The following is an 18,014-nucleotide window of genomic DNA, read 5'->3' as shown; positions in this document are numbered from 1 at the left end:
AGGAAACTAAAGAGAAGGAATTTTTTTTGGTTGGTTTTGAGAGTAATAGGAAAATGCTTGTGATATGTATTGTTATGAAGGGTTGATCATTATATAGAAAAAGATGATAGCTTGAGTACAAAAAATGTGTGGTACACAAACATTGTAAATAATATGTGGTATAAAAAGAACCTTTCAACTTGTGGTAGAAGTACAAAAAATGTGTAAGTCCATGAGATATATGTGTCACGGACTTGACAATATGTGGTACACAAAAATTGTAAGCAATATGTGGTAAAGTACAATGGCTTCACGGGAACATGGAGGGACTATCACGGACTTGTCCTTTACGCTTCACGGGAACATGGAGGGACTGTCACGGAGATCCACTTCTTGGTCGACCTGATTCATAAAACAGAACATATTTAACTAACAAACTTAGTCCGATTCATAAAACAGAACATATTCAACAAACAAACTTAATCCGATTCATAAAACAGAACATATTCAACTTACAAACTTAGTCCAATTCATAAAACAGAACATATTCAACAAAAGCATACATCTGATTCCTTGAACATAAGCATACATCCGATTCATGTTCCAAACACAAGATATCGTAGAACACTACAAATATAGTTAATAAAACACAAAGATTCAACCTGATGACATCAAATCATTAATTAGTTTTTCCTTAAGGGCTTTTTCAGTTTCAATAAGTGAATCCTTTTTAGCAATGAGAGCTTCAAACATCACATGTAAGCTATGTTCCTTTTTCATAGCGAACTCCTTCTCCTTCAAAGCAAAATCCGCTTGCTTCATGTCATACATCCGCGTAACACGTTCCAGCTGAAACTCCAAGAAAGCTTTTCCATCCTCCTCCACAGCCGGTTTAGCCTTCCCCTTTGCAGCCTTTGCAGCCTTAACACCAGGAGGACGGGGCTGTGGTTCATCTTTGACATCAACCACAGGTTGTGCGGACACATCCTCACCCACCACCCTTCCCCTTTTCACTCCATTAACTTTAGATGATGTGCTAGCACACCATTTCTGATCATATCTTAACTCTCGCCAAGCATGCTCCAAGGTAAACCTCTGATTCTAATCATTGAAGTAAATTTGGTGTGCTAGCTTTATCACATCATCTTCGTTTTGTCCACTAGACTTCTCCCTTGTTGCAGCTTCGAAACAACCAACAAACTTGCAGACAAAGTCGTTTATCCTCCCCCACCTCTGTTTACAATGACGAGCCTCTCTTTTTGGCCGACCTTCAGCATTCGGACATTCCGCATAGTAATCCGCAATCCTCTCCCAAAATGCTCCACGTCTTTGCTCATTGGATCTGATCGGATCCTTGCTAGTGTTGAGCCATGCGCTAACAAGCATGACATCATCAGAAGGTAACCATGCATTCCTTGACTTCCGGTTTTCTAGAGGAGATGCAGGTTCAGATGGAGCCTCCGAACATGGACTCTCACAATGAGTGTATTCGAGGTTTTGGGTTGACTGGTTAACAGATTGAAGAAGCTTTGGGACGGACGATATGGATTCATGGAGTCGTCTGAATCCATATCATGTGTTAAGGGATATTGAAGAAGAAGTTTTTACGGTTAATAGTGTGGTGTGTGTTTACTTGGTGTTTTTACTATGAGGATCAAGTCTTTCAATTTATAATGTTAGTTAGATGAATTTAACTTTCACAACTAGTTGCTTTAAATTTTGTATTTATGTTTTAACCTACACTACAACAACCACACAATAAACATCTTCACAACCATAACACAAACCATCATAGTTAAATTTTGATGTCGACCTCTCTAATAGGCAAGTACTAAACGTATTAATAACAACCAACAAACAAAGCAATATCATCAATGTGAGACTCGACTCTTACCTAAAATAACACCAAATTAAATGAAGAAAAAGAGGACGATGCTAAAATACCTTCCTTCATAGCCGAACAGGTAGCAGACTCTATACTCATGTACTTCCATCAATCCATTTGTCCCCATTTAACCTCAAAAAAAAATAGAGACATATATCACAATCCGCAAATTACAATGAATATCAAACAAGGCCAATATACTTTGTTTTCTACAATCTAAATCGAACAATAACAATATACTTTGTTTTCTACAATCATGTCTAACCAACACAAAAGATCATTTATCAATCGGTACACAAACACAATCACACCAATAACAGAACACAAACAGACCAATAACAGAATACAAACAGGCCAATAACAGAGCACAAACAGACCAATAACATAACACAATCACACCAATAACAGAACACAAACTGAACACACCAAAACGGAACACAAACACACCTAGACAGAACACTAACAAACCAAAAAACTGAACACAAACAGACCAAATCGGATCACATGGTTCTCAAGAACCCTAATCCCAGTTTAAGCATCACTTATCAATCGGTACACAACACACCAATTCGGAACACAAACAGACCAAATCGGAACACAAAGAACCAAGAATCCTAATCCGTGTAAACCATCAATTATAAATCGGAACACAAACACACAAAGAATCCAATTTTCGAACAAACATCAAAAACCCTAATTTGCGATCAAAAATCAAATAAACCTAACTGTAAACCTAATCTTACAATTGAACTGAAAAACTTACACTCTCAATCGGATTGATTCCAGCATTGAATCGCCTTCCCCTTTGCAGCGCCTCCAATACAACCTCCACGACGATTCACTTCGCCGCCGCTACAGTCGCCTCCACCAAGATCTCAGCCGCGTCAAATCGCCTCCGACCAAACACGAGACTGATTCTATAACCTCCAATTAAAGCAAACATCTTTTGTCGGATCAAGACTTCGATCGCGAGTGAAGGAGAGAAAGGGAGAAAGAGAGAAACTGAGAGACGATAAAATGGTGGTCTGCGTCTTAAATTTTTTTTTACCCTTTTATATTTTACAGCCCAACCAACGAAATAAGGACACGTAGTTCAGGCTGTTCAATAAGAGGTTCCCTTCAATTTTTTTCTTTTCTTTTGATTTAATTTTTTCCTACTAAACTCTAACAACCCTCGATGGAGAAGGTCTTAACTTGAAAAATATAGTCTCAAGATCCGAGAAAGGCAAATTGAAGTCCTTTGAATTTGATTGTATTTGTGATCGTAGATAATTAAATGGTTTTAACTATACGTACGTACGGTTATCAAGTAGTTTGTTCATCTCCGTAATAATATCGGTTGCTGAAATATATACAAGATAAATTATATATATACAATTGCTCATAATATGATGACAAAAATTTAGGGTTAAAAATTCACATCATTTAGCCGACATGTGAACAAATGTATTTTAGCCTTTGCTTATTATAATTTTTACAAAATGTCACAAAGTTTAATGTTTATTCCGATTCATCGAATGTGTGCTGCAGAATCAAGTTCAACAATTATTATTATTATTTTTTTAAAAAAAATATCGGTTATATTTTATATAAATCCGGAATAAACATCGAATAGAAGACATACAATTGTGGAGTTTTTTGAGTGCAGATATAACATAGTGAGTATTTAAAAAAGTCATGGTGTTTGAAAGTAAGTTAACCATATGGCGAGGTAGGAGTCGTGGGGCAAATTGGCGGACTGGTGTGAACCTTGGTTGCGGTCAAGGCCTAGCAGTTTCCTACGGAGAAGGAGCTGGACTTCCCGTAGAAGCTGTGACTCTGATCGCATTGAAGAGCTATGAAGACGTGCATTTCGTTCTTTCCAGATCAAGTAAATCAAGGCTTGGAAAACGAGTTTGCAGACGGTGTTGAGTTTTGGATTTGCTGTTGGCCTTTTGATCCAGCTGAGAAGGTTGTCGAATGCGGGGCTCGAAGGCGGTTGAAATTGAGCAAAGAAACTTGACCAGTGGTTGTTAGTATAGAGGCAATCAAAAAACAAGTGGTCCCGCGATTCATTACCAGCTTGACATAGAAGGCAATTGCTTGGGACTGGAAGGTTCCATCTCCGCAAGCGATCCCTGATCGTCAGTCTATCCTGCACTGTTAGCCAAGCCATGAAAGCCATCTTGGGAATGTGATTTTTGAACCAGACTTGGGAGAACCATGGGACTGAAGGTCCTGCAGGATGGAGATGTCTCCATGTTCTACTCGTGGAGAAGGAATTGCTGGTTTCATCTTGAGTTAACTTTCAGCAGAACTGATCGTCGCCTATAGTTGACTCAGGGGCGGGTGATGTTTAAGGCATGTACGAAATAGTTGCACGAGAGGGTGTCTTCCCCTAGGGATGAGCCACTCATTGTTTCTTGAAGCAGCTCTGACCGGAGCAAGTAAGCCTATTCCTGTAACCCGAGGACCAGATTCACCAAGGATATCCAGTAAAGGACCAAGACCTATCCAGTTGTCATGCCAAAATAAAGCTTGAGCGCCAGAGACAACACTGCAGGGCACAAAGGGCCTTGCCAACACCCTGAGTTTAGTCATCCGTTTCCAAATCCAGCTGCCGGTTGTTCTGAAATCTGCATCCCAAAAGCTTCTGCCTCGAATCAAGTGCTGCTTTACCCAAGAGACCCACAGGGAACCTGCTTGAGAGTAAAGGAGCCAGATCATTTTCAGACCAAAGACCTGGTTCCAGTCAACCAGTCTTTTCAGACCCAATCCTCCAGAGGCTTTTGGCGAACAGACTACTTCCCAAGACACTTTTGCTCCTCGAGCGGAGGACGCAACTCCATTCCACAGAAAAGCATTGCAAATGCTCTCAAGTTTTTCCAAGAATTTATTTGGAAGCAGGAAAACTGAAGCCCAGAAGTTTATTGTGCTTTTTATGACAGACTGCAGAAGTTGAAGTCGCCCTGCGAATGATAAGTGTCTACTTGTCCACCCTGAGATACGGTTTTGTACCTTGTCTATCAAAGGTTGATAATCAGATGGACGGAGCTTGTGAGGGGTGAGGGGAACACCTAGGTAACGCATGGGAAGTGAACCATAGGATAGATTATGCCTTTGTGCCATCTCACTGATGGTGTCTCGGTTATTTCCATCAAGGTAGAGACAGGATTTGGAGAGGTTGATCCCGAGACCCGAGGAGACTTTGAACTGTTCTAGGATTTTGAGGATTTCGGTCAAGGACTCCTCTGCTCCATCAAAGAAAACGAGGATGTCATCTGCGAAGCTGAGATGAGTAATGAGTGGATGGTGACATTTGGGATGAGGCTGAAATCTTCTATTTAAAGCTGATTCATCCAGTTGCTTAGAAAGAACATCCATGACCAAAGTGAACAAAAGAGCCGAGATAGAATCTCCTTGCCTTAGTCCTTTCTCTCCCGAAAAATATCCTGTTAGTTCCCCGTTGAATGCCACTGAGTAGGAGGGTGTGGAAAGCATGTCACTAACCAAGTTATGAACATTGCAGGGAGTTCCAGAGCTGTAAGTATGTTGGTTAGAAAGCCCCAGTCAACATTGTCAAAAGCTTTGGACAAATCTATTTGGAGACATCCCCGAGTGATTGGACCATCCTTTTTGAAATCAGCTACAAGCTCTGAGGCCAGCAGAACATTTTCACTAAGTAACCTGCCAGGAATGAAGGCAACCTGGTTCCTCTGCACTGCTTGAGATGTTATGAGTTTGAGCCGCTTTTCTAGGAGCCTGGAAATTACCTTGTAAATGGTGTTACAACAAGATATTGGTGTGAACTCAGTGAGACGCTCCGCCGTTACTGTTTTTGGAAGCAGAGCCAGAATGGTTGCGTTGACCTGCTTTAGGAGCTTTCCAGTAATGAAGAATTCCCTAACCGCTTCAATCACAGTTGGTCCGACAGTAGCCCAAGAAGCGATGAAAAATTCCACTGTGAAGTCATCAGGCCCAGGTGCCTTGCTTCGTGGAAGAGAGAAGAGAGTGTGTGTGATCTGTTCTGGAGTTGGAATTGCTGTGAGGGCAGTGGCCTGGTCTGCGGTGCAGCGGTAGGTGTTGAGTTCAACAATTAATGCATATATACAAACAAATATTTTACCTGATTTTTTCTTCTAAGCTGAGTACTTTTGCTTATAAGGTATTACATATTATTAATACTTAGATGCTTTTTAAAGATAAGAGAAGGATAACAAGACAAAGAATGAGCGATATACAGTATACTTTCTTTCCCGTACATCCATCATCATAATATACATTATAAAGAGAATGAGAATTTTGGTCGTTCGGGCTGCGAAAGGCTGCAAATGCATGTGTTGGTTGGTCTAAAATTAAGGAATGGTTATTATTTTGTATGTACTTGCGTTGACGTGTCGTCGGAACAGTGGTTTAGATATAAGGGTAATACGATAATTGCAATGTACAACTCTTGAAAAGGGACATACAAGTACTTTCAGCAAAAGCTTTTGTAATAAAGTCCCCAGTGATCACGATCAGTTTTGTGACTTTGTCCTACGAACATGTCTATTTATCTTCTTTTCTATTATTTTCTTAAATTACTAAATAGAATACGGAATAAAAAGCTCACATTCCAAAGGCAGGGCACGAAGCTTTTTTTCAGCAAACTAATCGTTTTAAAAGTCTTTAAACACATGTAACAACGAAATTTTGTTGAATAAACAACATTATTAAATTAATCGCGTATTTATGGTCATAACTACAATATCTTACAAAGTAATGGACTAGGACTATTATCAAAATTTAATATTCAAAAGTAAAGGCGGACAAATGAACATAAAAGGAGTTATGATAAAGAGATTTAAAATCGAACGTTCGAAACTCAAACTAAACGAACGTTATCCAAGATCCTACTTACTAATTATATATAGAGCCACTCGTCAAGCTAAACAAACGACCTTCTTATAATTCTCTACTATCATATGAACGAAAGAGCAAAGAGCAAAACATGTCAAAGTACTTCCACAGCCTCTCACAGACACCACACAGGCTCAAGTCCAGAATGCTCGCTACATGGACTCCTGATCAAGAAGTCAACCAAGTCCGCCTCCGATCCGGTGCGGACATGAAGCGCAAACTCCGGTGGTTTGACCTCGTCTCTCTAGGCGTCGGTGGCATGCTCGGGGTCGGTGTCTTTGTGACAACCGGACCCGTCGCACGTGATATCTCTGGCCCGGCCGTATTCATTTCCTACATGGTCGCCGGTTTTTCGGCACTTTTGTCCTCACTTTGTTACACCGAGTTCTCAGTTAACGTCCCGGTCGCCGGCGGAGCGTTCAGTTATCTCCGAGTCACATTCGGTACGCGAATATAGTTTTATAGGTTCTTTATTTCTTTGAATGGTAGTGTTTTTATTTCTTTCTCTTTTGCTTGTTTGATTACTTTTACGAGATTTGGAAATTAATAGATGTCTGAAGCAAGCTAGAAACAAGTGATGTCCCTAAAAGAACGTAACTAGAGAATAAAAAGAACTTCCGAACAAAGACATTAATTATGGCAACTAATTAAATTAAATTTGATATTTTTAAAAATTATATATTCGTGAATATTAAATTCGACATGAACTTTTTTTGTGGTCGTCAATTCGACAATAACTTTTTATCGCTCTTTATTTATAAAAATTAATATAATAAAGTAATATTCCCTCTTCCCACCAATATTGATGTTTTGGGATATTACACAATTGTTATTGGTTTTATCGCTCTTTATTTAAGAAAACAATGATTATTGAGTTTAAATATATTTTTTACTTTGATTAAAAATATATTATTTAATTTTAAACCAATAACAATTCAAAATTTTAAATATTTTCAATAATTATTTCTTGAATTTACAAAACATCAGTCTTTGTGGGACAAAAAAAATATCCCAAAACATCAATCTTTGTGGGACAGAAGGAGTATGTGCGTTTATTTTTTGTTTTACCTACACAAATTAATTGGTTTAGGAAGAGAAAAAAGATACGTAAAAAGAAAAAGGTAACTGTCAGCTGTCACAGTCAGACAGATCTAAAGAACATGGTTCATGGGATACGAGATTCCTCTCTGTTCATCCTCATATGCGATCTTTCTTTGTCAGAAGAAAAGTATCTGACCCTTCAAACGCGTACGTGGGGCATCATGCAGGTGAATTTATCGGGTATTTTGGAGGAGCCAACATACTATTGGAGTACGTTTTGTCGAACGCGGCAGTTGCGAGAAGCTTCACAGAGTATACATGTACGGCCTTTGGCGTTTCTGATCCAAACGCTTGGAGAATTAAAGTAAATGCTCTCGAGAATGGTTACAACGAACTCGATTTCCCTGCCGTTGCTCTTGTTCTTCTCCTCACTCTCTGCCTTTGTCATAGGTATTATAACTACATTATCCAATCAAAATATTGTTTTACTAAATAATTATGTTTCTAACGTTACTTCTACTTTGTAAAATTCTAAATAAAAGGATAACAAAATTATTGGCCTTATTCTTTTTTAAAAAAAAACTATATTAGCACGAAGGAGAGCTCAATGCTGAACCTAGTGATGACGGTGTTCCACGTAATATTCTTCGGGTTTATAATAATCGCCGGATTTAGTAACGGTGACGGAGCCAAGGCGTTGGTGGAGCCGCGAGGGCTGACTCCATACGGCGTTCGCGGAGTTGTTAACGGAGCTGCCGTAGTGTACTTCAGTTACATCGGATACGACAACGTTTCGACTCTCGCCGAAGAGATCCAAAACCCTTCCTTTAGTCTCCCCGTCGGGATCATTGGCTCCGTTTCCGTCGTCTCCGTCCTCTATTGCCTCATGTCTCTCGTACTCTGCCTCATGGTTCCGTACAATGAGGTAATGTATTATGAAATGTTCAAAATATATTTGGTGAAGATTTTAGTAACTTCGACGAATCCATATCGAATGTGATCACATGCATGATGATGCATCCACTTATGAGTGCGAGCTAAATTAATATAGTGGAATAACTCACTGATTGCAGGTTTAATATTACTTTAATTTGATTAAAGGTAAAAAATGTTGTAGATATCAAAAAGCGCCTCGTACGCGGTTGCATTCCGGAATATTGGGTGGGGTTGGGGAGGGAACGTGGTGGGTGCTGGTGCGAGCCTAGGTATCGTGGCTTCGCTGTTGGTGGCAATGTTAGGGCAAGCCAGATACCTTTGTGTGATTGGAAGAGCCAGACTGGTCCCTTCATGGTTTGCCAAGGTGCATCCTTCGACTGGAACTCCCTTGAACGCCACTCTTTTTCTCGGTAAATTAATAACATTTTATACAATTTCTTAACTTATAAAAGTATATGATGGATTTGATTAACAATATTGGGAAATGGTGCAATCGGGATATATATATTATGAAATTATGTCAATGAAATAATTAAAAGGGAAAAAGTTGCAATATATATATATATATATATATATATATTTTTTTTAAAAGCCTAATTAAATACCATAAAATGAATAATATTATGCGGTTCTGCGAAAATTTGATTACTAAACCATGTGGAATCATTCTGTCACTATACGATTACCAATCAGACCATAATTAAATTTCACACATGATTAGATCATATTGGCATATAACCTAGAATTTTCTGTTAGTGGCGTTGGTGCGTTACAACTCCAAGTCCAAACCGACAATGCATGATGTTGACTTAAAAAACATACATTATTGTTGAAAAGGGGAAAAATAAATATAGATAAATGTAATCATAAAAATTAATTGAATTATTCAACTTAACACTATACTTCTAATAATGTGTGCGTTTTCAGGAATATGCACAGCTTCAATTGCTTTGTTCACGGATCTAGAAATAGTGATGGAGCTGATTTCACTAGGAACGCTCTGTGTTTTCTACCTAGTCGCCAATGCTCTTATCTATCGTAAGTATACTTTAACAGGCCAAAACTCACCGCTTCACACTCTCTCGTTCCTTGCCCTCCTCTCTTCTTCCGCCATCGCGTTCTCCCTATGGTGGAAACTGAACAAACCGTGGTGGGGCTTGATGCTATTTCTCGCGATCACTATAGCGGTCACCGTGTTTTTTCAATACCACAACTCATTGCTTTCGTCTACTGCTAACAAAAATCTTCTTGAACCTATACCCTCCACATGGTCTGTGCCATTCATGCCGTGGCCAGCCGCAATTTCGGTGTTCCTTAACGTTTTTCTAACTACAACGCTGAAGAAACTGTCGTTTCAGAGGTTTGCGATATGGACATGTCTTGTAACGCTGTTTTACGTGTTGTATGGCGTCCACAGGACTTATGAAGCCGAAGAGATGGATAGAGACAGAGTAGAGTTTGTTGAAAGTCATGTGACTAGCACGAGGGTGCAGCACGATATGTTGGGCAATGTCCAAATGGTAGTAATTTCTTAAATGTAAATCTGTATATCGTATTGTTTTTTGTATGTTTAAGAACAAATTATTGACGCCTCAGTTGATGTACGTTGATTTGTTTTACCAAGAAATTTTGAGGTATATAAGCCATAATATCTCCGAGAGACCAAAACAAGTTAAATTATACTTCTTCCCGCTCGTAGGTGTTCTAAACTCGTGATCTTGTGAATTGTGAATTGTGATTTGGTGAATTGTACTAATTTAAAAAAAAAAAAATTTAGCTAAAAAGTAAGAGTTATGCTAGCTAATATATATTTCTTACATCATGTATCTATTGTGTTCTTAATATACATCATGTATCTATTTTGTTCTTAAAGTCGACTTTTATTTTTGTCAACAATGTCAAAATCAGATCCTAGAGTTTAAAAATTTTATATTCTAACCTTTTACATTTCATGCTTTTTGATTTCTGTTGTCTAATTTTCTGATCATTTTCGCTGTCGTAAATTAATTATAAGTTTGAGAGGATTTTGAACATATATATAATATATCTTATACCTATTGTGATGATTAAGGATTCAATGAATTGTCCATTGTGGCATCAAGGTAGTTGTAAAATACTCTGACGGGAATTTGTTTTCGTTTGGTACTAAGCATCTATGAAGTCCTAACCCTATAGATATAAATATATAGTCTTCGGTATAGTGGACATATGACTTAGCTGGGCAGATGACTATGTCTATATGTGATCATGATCCTCATAACTGGACTTTCCATAATCCGATGTGGATGGTTCTTTACGGTTCAACAGCAGCTCTTGGGATTGCTAATTTTGCGTCGTTCAGGGAAACATTCACAGATTCAGGTAGAACATTTGGGCTGATTGCAAGGATCCTTGTGCCTTTTGCTTACCCACTGATCACATGGTGCTTACTATCACCAGTGTCGTGTCCAGACTAATCGGGGCTTAAGGCGAGATTGTAATGAGAGCTTTTTCTATAAAGAAATTTAAATAAAATAAAGACTTTAAAATAAATGTAAAATAATTTTAAAATAATAGAAATTATTGAAAATAAAACAATATAATAGTCTTCCTTGTGTTTTAATAAACTTTTTCACCAAATGCTCATAGTTTAGGTTCTAAATATTTAAGAAAAAAATATATCAAATCATCACAATCATAATTCATAAATAAAATTACTATAAAAATGAATTAGTATATTAATGAAGATTTAGAAGCACTGAAACAGGTTTTTAACCATTGTAAAGAAAATGAACTAAATAAACAAAAGAGTTCTAAACTAGATTGTCATTTACAAGAGCAATAATACATTCTTTTTTTTTTTTTTTTTTTTTCCAACCAAACAATAAAATTAAAAGAGAACTCCACGATTGATAGCCCAAAGTGAAGGATAGTTGTTTACATAAGAGCAATAATACATTCTTATGTTAAAGAGTCAAAGCAAAAAAATAGAACCAATATTATTTATGAAATAAAAGGTCTCTCTAAACTATTGTAATACACCATATTTTTTAGATTTGGGGGCCTTAAAAATCCTTTATATTTTGGGGGCTTGAGGCAAATGCCTTTTTTTTACCCATAAGCACGGATCTGACTATCAGCTCCTTTTGGTGGCATTCCTTTCCAACAAACGTCGCCGACACTGTTGGATATGGGCTTCGCCCCCAACATTCTAAGAGGCCCAAATAGAAGACTCTCAAGATTTTAGGACCTGAAGTCATAGATTTGGCCTATCTGGCCGCAGTAGCAAAATCGTCATTTGCAAAAGAGACAGAAGAGACACTAGGTCAATGGTCCACTATAAATACTAGATGTCATTGTCAGGGAACAAGATCCGAAATCTTGGCAATCTGACAGAAAAAAACAATTATTCTCGTATTAACTGCGCTTAGAACTTTGACTGCATTTTCTGTACACCCTCAATTCAATTCTATGTTAATAAAAGGACCAGCTCCGATTTATCCCCATTAATATTCGTATTATTTACATTGTCGATTTCATACATCAACAGACACTGAGTGGATTTTCGGGAGAGGTACTTCACCTCAGTTCAGTAACTTTCGAGATGATGCGTGAAGCAGACAAGAGTATTTTAACTGTATTGTCTGGGATCAGAAGCTAGCTAGCTATCTTCTTCCATCTTTTCATTTTTGGTGTCTGGTTTGGTTTCCACCTTATATCAGATATGAGTTTTGGTACCTTTTTTTAGTTGAATTGTTTTTTTTTTTTTCACTTTTGCATGCCATCAGGCCCATTAAGATATTACCAACTGACCATGATAGTGGTTTATATGCAACTTACAACTGATACTAAATTCCATCAGACAAATTCTCTTAGACTGCTTACAGCGACATGCGAGTTTCCACAGCCTGAGGAAAAGTATCAAATTTACTCATCTGTTCCAAAAAAAAAAAAAAGAGATTCGGTGCAAACACAAAATTAATTTTTTTAAAGCCTATATTAATCTTTTTAGTTGTCATATTACTCCCAGAAAGTGGTCAGCCATATGTGGACTTTTTAAAAGCCTATATTAATCTTTTAGTTGACTGGTAGATATCTATATGGAAAATGAGTGGTTTAGAAAATTAAGACAATAAGGTACTGCATCTCTGCAAGGAGGTTGACTGGAGACTTTTTGTTGCAGAGGCTGAAGCCTGGATGACTAGTGAAGCTATGGCAATTATTGTGGATGTCAATGGGGTATCAGATATCAATCAAGATGAGAATAATTATGAGAGGTTGAAAACAGTAGCTCAAGATGGGGATATCGAGAGACTGTACGGGTTGATTGCTGAAGATCCAAATATTCTACAACTGATAAGAGAGCACATGTGAGAGGCACATGTTAAGAGTAAAGAGAGGATAGAGTATAAATAGAGCTGAGAGGAAAAATATAGATCATCCTGCGTGATCAGATAGATTGTGTGAGTTTGTTAGATCAGAGCTGCGACTCTGTTCTTGGTGATAAGAGAGGAGAACTGTAACTCCATCTTATCAGTTAGGTTCATCGTTTGTATTAGGGGTTGAGAAGAGATAAGAGAGAAGAGATCATCACCTTCAATCTTATTAACAACACTTTGATAAAGTGCCCTTTTGTGAGACGCCACTACACATTGCAGCCGAGAACGGGAAAACTCATTTTGCCATGGAGTTAATGATTCTTAAGCCGTCGCTTGCTCTTAAGCTAAACGCTTCAGGTTTCAGCGCAATCCATTTAGCTCTGCAAAACAACCATATTCGAATGGCGAGAGGGTTTGTGGCATTTGACAGCAGCTTAGTCAGCGTCAAAGGAAGAGGAAGTACTACTGCTTTGCATCATGTGGCTCGAATAGGTGATGCAGAGTTGTTGAGTGAGTTCTTGTTTGCTTGTCCATCTTCTATAGAAGATTTGACGATTAAGTGTGAGACAGCCGCGCACGTTGCTGTTAAGAACCACCAGTTTACGGCATTTAAGGTTCTGTTGGGATGGGTCAAAAGAGAAAACAGGGAGGAAATATTGAACTGGAAGGATGAAGATGGCAACACAGTCTACCATATTGCTGCATCAACTAATCAAACCGAGGTAGATGTCTCTTTGGTCATTTGGTTTCTTCTTTTCCATAGCTCCTGGTACATGAAGGGATATATATATATATTTTATGCTCTAGTACTTGCTAAGAGCCGCTTCTTAACATCTGGGACTTTTCTTTTTACAATTGAGTTCTTGCGAAAGTTTTTGGGTTTCTATGGCAATGAGTGGAGTTATCCCATGAGTGTGTTAGAGCTTGTTTATCGGTCAGTTCTTAGAGAGGTTTATAGGCTTTTGTAAGAAAAAAATAAATCAAACCTAAAAAAAAGCTAAGGGAGGTTGTTATATAGTAACCCGATTTTGTTGTAAGAGACTCATACGTGTTGTTTTTCTGTTGGACGATAGAATAATACAAAAGAAAAAAAAATTGGCCAAGCTCGATTTGATTTCTTTTCCTCTCTCTCTTTCTCTCGCGATCGAATTCCCGAAACAACAAAAGAATTTGGAATCGAAGGATCTGGAATCAGAGGAAGGGTTTGGAATAGAAGGATCTGGAATCACAAGGTAAGTATGTCAGTAGAATATTATGAAATCGCATATTGTTTTATGATTAGGGTTCTTTGATTTTGGATCACAAACCTGAAGTCCTGGTTTTTCAATTTCGGCTAACTTCTGTTTACTGGAGGGGTTAGGTTTTAGGGTTTCGAAATTGGGAGTCTCATTACTTAATTAGAATCTTATGATGAAATTTTGAGAATTTTGGATATGGTAATGCAGAATTTGCTTGTTCTTTGCGTAAAGTTTAAAGCTTTTGGTTAATTTTGTTCTTTGCGTAAAGTATCGTTCACATGAGTAAGAGCAATGAGTAGGATTCGTAAATGGTGTGTACTATCAAAATGGAATTGACTCTTTGATTCTTGTATGAGGGTTCATAGAGAATGTCCTGAATATTTTTGGTGTTAATTCTGATTGTGTAGGTGTTGGTGTTGTTTATTTTAAGATTATATTCTGTTCTGTCTCAGTTTTTATCAGCAATTGATGTGAAAATGTCTGTATTGCTTTCATCTGATTCTGTCTTCCTTGTGAGAGGGAAAGGCTAAACCTTGTTTCAAATGCTCAGGGAGAGGTTGTTGAGAATCTGTTGGATGTTTTGGATAATTTCGAGAGAGCTAAATCCCAAATTAAGGTGGAGACTGAGGGAGAAGAGAGAGTCACTAATAGTTATCAGAGTATATACAAACAGTTTGTTGAAATTCTGGGCTCACTTGGTGTTATCCATGTGGAGACAGTCGGGAAGCAGTTTGATCCAATGGTAAGCAGTCTCTTACTAGCAAACTAAGAGACTTGAGGTTTATGTGTGTCTTCCGGTTTAAACTATGGTGGATGAGACAAAGAATGGGTACTAATGGGAAAGAGATTCCTTGCGAGACTCAATTTCTAATCGTGGAAGCAAACCAAGGATCTGATTTAGGAGGAAGAGGAGGAAATCAGTCAGCTTCCTCGTACGTTGTATTCTTGCCTATACTCGAAGGAGACTTCAGGGCTGTTCTTCAAGGGAACGAGGCTAATGAGCTTGAGATTTGTCTTGAAAGTGGTAAATTTAATCCACTTAGTTCTTTTAGTAATTCACACCGGCTAGCTAGATTATTAAGTTGGAATTTTTTTTTTTGTATAATTATCCCTGAAATTTATATGGTTTGTTGTATGGTCAAAAGGTGATCCAACTGTTGACCAATTTGAGGGGAGTCATTTGGTTTTTGTAGCTGCTGGCTCTGACCCTTTTGATGTCATTACCAAAGCTGTCAAGTATGTAACGTTTCTTAACTCAAAATTGTTTGATTTCTTTTATATCCAAAAAATGATTGTTAAGAAATTTTTTATGATTTGTTTGCTAGGACTGTTGAACAACATCTTCAGACATTTTCACACCGGGAGAGAAAGAAAGTAAGGAACACACTTATTAGATGCCAGATATGTTGAACTGGTTTGGTTGGTGCACTTGGGATGCATTCTATACTAATGTCACAGCCAAAGACGTCAAGCAAGGTCTTGAGAGGTACTCTTGAGTCTGACTCTTGACTGAAAACCACACTTCATGCTTTTTGAGTTGGCTTTATTTAACATGTGAATTGTAAACTTAACCAAACCTGCAATTATTATTGTCTGTCTGTAGCCTCAAAGCTGGTGGGGTAACCCCAAAATTTGTCATAATTGATGATGGATGGCAATCTGTTGGCATGGATGAGACTAGTGTAGAATTTAACGCTGATAATTCTGCCAAGTAAGTAATTAGGCAAGTAAGAAATCCTAAAAAGCACTCTTGTTTTGGAGGTTGTTTTGGAGGTTCCCTCTTCTCTTCCATAGAAACATATTCAGAGCTTTCCCTTAATACCGTGGCTTACTCATATTTGTTTGTAGGCCCTGAGAGCTGCAAGTATTTCTACTCAAAACGCAATGCCCACTTCAGGTTATCAGCAAGCGTTTCCCACTGGTAATCACTAGTCCTTAGCTGCTATGATTCCGCAATACAAAACTCAAGCAACCGCTCTATATCTTTATTTTAGTTAAGCATGTGATGTTTGTTTTCCATTCTAACTCTTTTTTTTTTATTCATTCTTTAACAGCTTAAAGAAAGCTAGATGATGAGTATAGAGCTCTTGTGTCTATTGTAATATGTATTAATGTTTTTATTATGTTTTGTATTTTGAAAATTAATTAAAATGCAATATTATGGTTCTCTATTTATACTATTTTTATCTATTTAAATGCTTGCAAGATGATTTGGTTGAGAATATTTGGGCAAAATTTGGAGCAAATCAGTATTAAAATTAATCATTCTCTCTATTTATAAATTGCACTTCTGTTGTAATATGTATTAATGTTTTTATTATGTTTTGTATGTTTGAAAATTAATTAAAATGTAATATTTTCTAATTTTATAAAATCTTAAATGTTTACACATTTATACCACTTCTATTATATTTAAAATTTTTAAATTTTAAAAAACAATATTTTCAAAAATAAGAAACCCAACATAAGAACCTACCAATAAAAGAGATAATTTTATCTAAGAGATCATGGGTTCTTATATTCCAAACAGTACACAATTAATTCATAAAAATTTTAAGAACTCCCCTTGTATGAACCCCCCAATAAACTTGCTCTTACGTATTTGTTTATCTTCTCTCATCAATGTTGGGTGATGGAGTTAAAAGTCACAAGGCTTAGAAATATGAGAAAATATAACTGATTTTATTGATATAGGGAACTAAAGATAGATAAACAAAGAGACAAGCTCTCCCTACAAGGATCCAACCCTTGTCTAAGAAAATAATTCTTACGTCTCACTTTCCTCTCCTCTCAAACCTAAGCTCTTTATTTAAAGACAAAGCTTTCCCTAATCTAGAAAAGGAATTCATATGACTTCAGCAAGTCTACTTATGATCATGCTCGATTTTGCAGGTCGTGAAGTTGTTACGTGGAATCGTTAACTTAAAAGCCAAGAACTTGGATGGTAAGACCGCGATGGACATACTCCAAACTTACAAATCTCCTCGTTTCCCTAAAATAAGCAGACTTCTCAACCGTGCTAAAGAAAGACTACTTTGTGGTTCCACAATGACTCTTGCGGAATATTTGAGCAAGAAGCCATCGTTTTTTGAGAAACGAAACACTCTCTTGGGGCTGACCAATCTGAGTAAGATTAGGCACACGTCTCTAGATACCAGTGACAACCGCAGTGTGATACTTGTGGTGGCTATACTGATAGCCACAGCTACATACCAAGCTGGTTTCAGTCCTCCTGGTGGATTTTGGCAAGAAGATTCAAAGCCCGGAGACTTCACTACTCACTTCGCTGGGGAGATGACTATGTCTAGCGAAGGTGCCTCATTTTTTTATGTCTTCAATGGAGTTGCCTTCTTCTCATCTCTATATGTGATCATGATCCTCATAACTGGACTTCCCATGTGGATGGTCCTTTACGGTTCAACAGTAGCTCTTGGGATTGCTAATTTTGCATCGTTCAGCGAAACATTCCCATATCCAAACAGCGCATTTGGGTATACTGCAATGACACTTGCGCCCTTCACATACCCAATAATGACAGGGTGCTTGCTATCACCTCCTTTTTTTTCATTCCTTATCAACAAACGCCGCCGACACCGAGTTGATTTTCCGGCGAGGTACTTCAGCTCAGTTCAGTAGCTATCGTGATGATGCTGATGCGTGAAGTAGTCAAGAGGTATTTAAACTGTATTGGCTGGGATC

The 18,014-nt window shown here is 37.7% G+C and overlaps 3 protein-coding genes and 1 pseudogene across 6 annotated transcripts; 2 read left to right on the top strand and 2 right to left on the bottom strand.

Annotated features, from left to right (window-relative positions):
• Nucleotides 1-636: 636 nt before the first annotated feature.
• On the bottom strand, nucleotides 637-1,991 carry LOC104733555 (glutathione S-transferase T2-like; annotated as a pseudogene).
• Nucleotides 1,992-3,539: 1,548 nt separating this feature from the next.
• On the bottom strand, nucleotides 3,540-4,028 carry LOC147930563 (uncharacterized). Its single transcript, XM_087476933.1, has one exon. It carries the CDS (start codon nucleotides 4,026-4,028, stop codon nucleotides 3,540-3,542), a length of 489 nt encoding a protein of 162 aa, XP_087333059.1.
• Nucleotides 4,029-6,694: 2,666 nt separating this feature from the next.
• On the top strand, nucleotides 6,695-10,369 carry LOC104731875 (cationic amino acid transporter 6, chloroplastic-like). Its single transcript, XM_010451380.3, has 5 exons — nucleotides 6,695-7,185; nucleotides 8,011-8,233; nucleotides 8,375-8,708; nucleotides 8,901-9,129; nucleotides 9,647-10,369. Exons 1-5 carry the CDS (start codon nucleotides 6,834-6,836, stop codon nucleotides 10,252-10,254), a joined length of 1,746 nt encoding a protein of 581 aa, XP_010449682.2. The 5' UTR covers nucleotides 6,695-6,833; the 3' UTR covers nucleotides 10,255-10,369.
• Nucleotides 10,370-12,785: 2,416 nt separating this feature from the next.
• On the top strand, nucleotides 12,786-16,486 carry LOC104731874 (uncharacterized). 4 transcript variants are annotated; one of them, XM_019234119.2, is made up of 8 exons: nucleotides 12,786-13,799; nucleotides 14,151-14,309; nucleotides 14,866-15,339; nucleotides 15,461-15,551; nucleotides 15,641-15,801; nucleotides 15,919-16,026; nucleotides 16,164-16,236; nucleotides 16,370-16,486. In XM_019234119.2, the coding sequence occupies exons 1-3, from the start codon at nucleotides 13,383-13,385 to the stop codon at nucleotides 15,082-15,084; spliced, it is 795 nt and encodes a 264-aa protein (XP_019089664.2). In that variant the 5' UTR covers nucleotides 12,786-13,382; the 3' UTR covers nucleotides 15,085-15,339; nucleotides 15,461-15,551; nucleotides 15,641-15,801; nucleotides 15,919-16,026; nucleotides 16,164-16,236; nucleotides 16,370-16,486. The 4 variants fall into 4 exon arrangements, with proteins under 4 accessions (XP_019089664.2, XP_087334530.1, XP_010449675.2 ...); XM_087478404.1 differs by having other exon boundaries at nucleotides 15,919-16,038; XM_010451373.3 differs by having other exon boundaries at nucleotides 16,164-16,486.
• Nucleotides 16,487-18,014: the final 1,528 nt, after the last annotated feature.

Source organism: Camelina sativa, chromosome 12 (assembly GCF_030686135.1).
Source record: "Camelina sativa cultivar CO46 ecotype springtype chromosome 12, ASM3068613v1".
In the NCBI taxonomy this organism is placed as follows: domain Eukaryota; kingdom Viridiplantae; phylum Streptophyta; class Magnoliopsida; order Brassicales; family Brassicaceae; genus Camelina; species Camelina sativa.
This window is presented reverse-complemented; position numbering and strand designations above follow the sequence as displayed.

What these genes read in the sequence shown, in the direction of transcription:
- LOC104731874 (XM_019234119.2), top strand. Translation starts at nt 13,383, where the DNA reads ATGGAGTTAATGATTCTTAAGCCGTCGCTTGCTCTTAAGCTAAACGCT. An exon ending in CATCAACTAATCAAACCGAG is followed by an intron (nt 13,800 to 14,150) that starts GTAGATGTCTCT and finishes GTTGGACGATAG; the next exon opens with AATAATACAAAAGAAAAAAA. An exon ending in GAAGGATCTGGAATCACAAG is followed by an intron (nt 14,310 to 14,865) that starts GTAAGTATGTCA and finishes TCAAATGCTCAG; the next exon opens with GGAGAGGTTGTTGAGAATCT.
- LOC147930563 (XM_087476933.1), bottom strand. Translation starts at nt 4,028, where the DNA reads ATGGCTTTCATGGCTTGGCTAACAGTGCAGGATAGACTGACGATCAGG.
- LOC104731875 (XM_010451380.3), top strand. Translation starts at nt 6,834, where the DNA reads ATGTCAAAGTACTTCCACAGCCTCTCACAGACACCACACAGGCTCAAG. An exon ending in TCATGGTTCCGTACAATGAG is followed by an intron (nt 8,709 to 8,900) that starts GTAATGTATTAT and finishes AAAATGTTGTAG; the next exon opens with ATATCAAAAAGCGCCTCGTA. An exon ending in GAACGCCACTCTTTTTCTCG is followed by an intron (nt 9,130 to 9,646) that starts GTAAATTAATAA and finishes GTGCGTTTTCAG; the next exon opens with GAATATGCACAGCTTCAATT.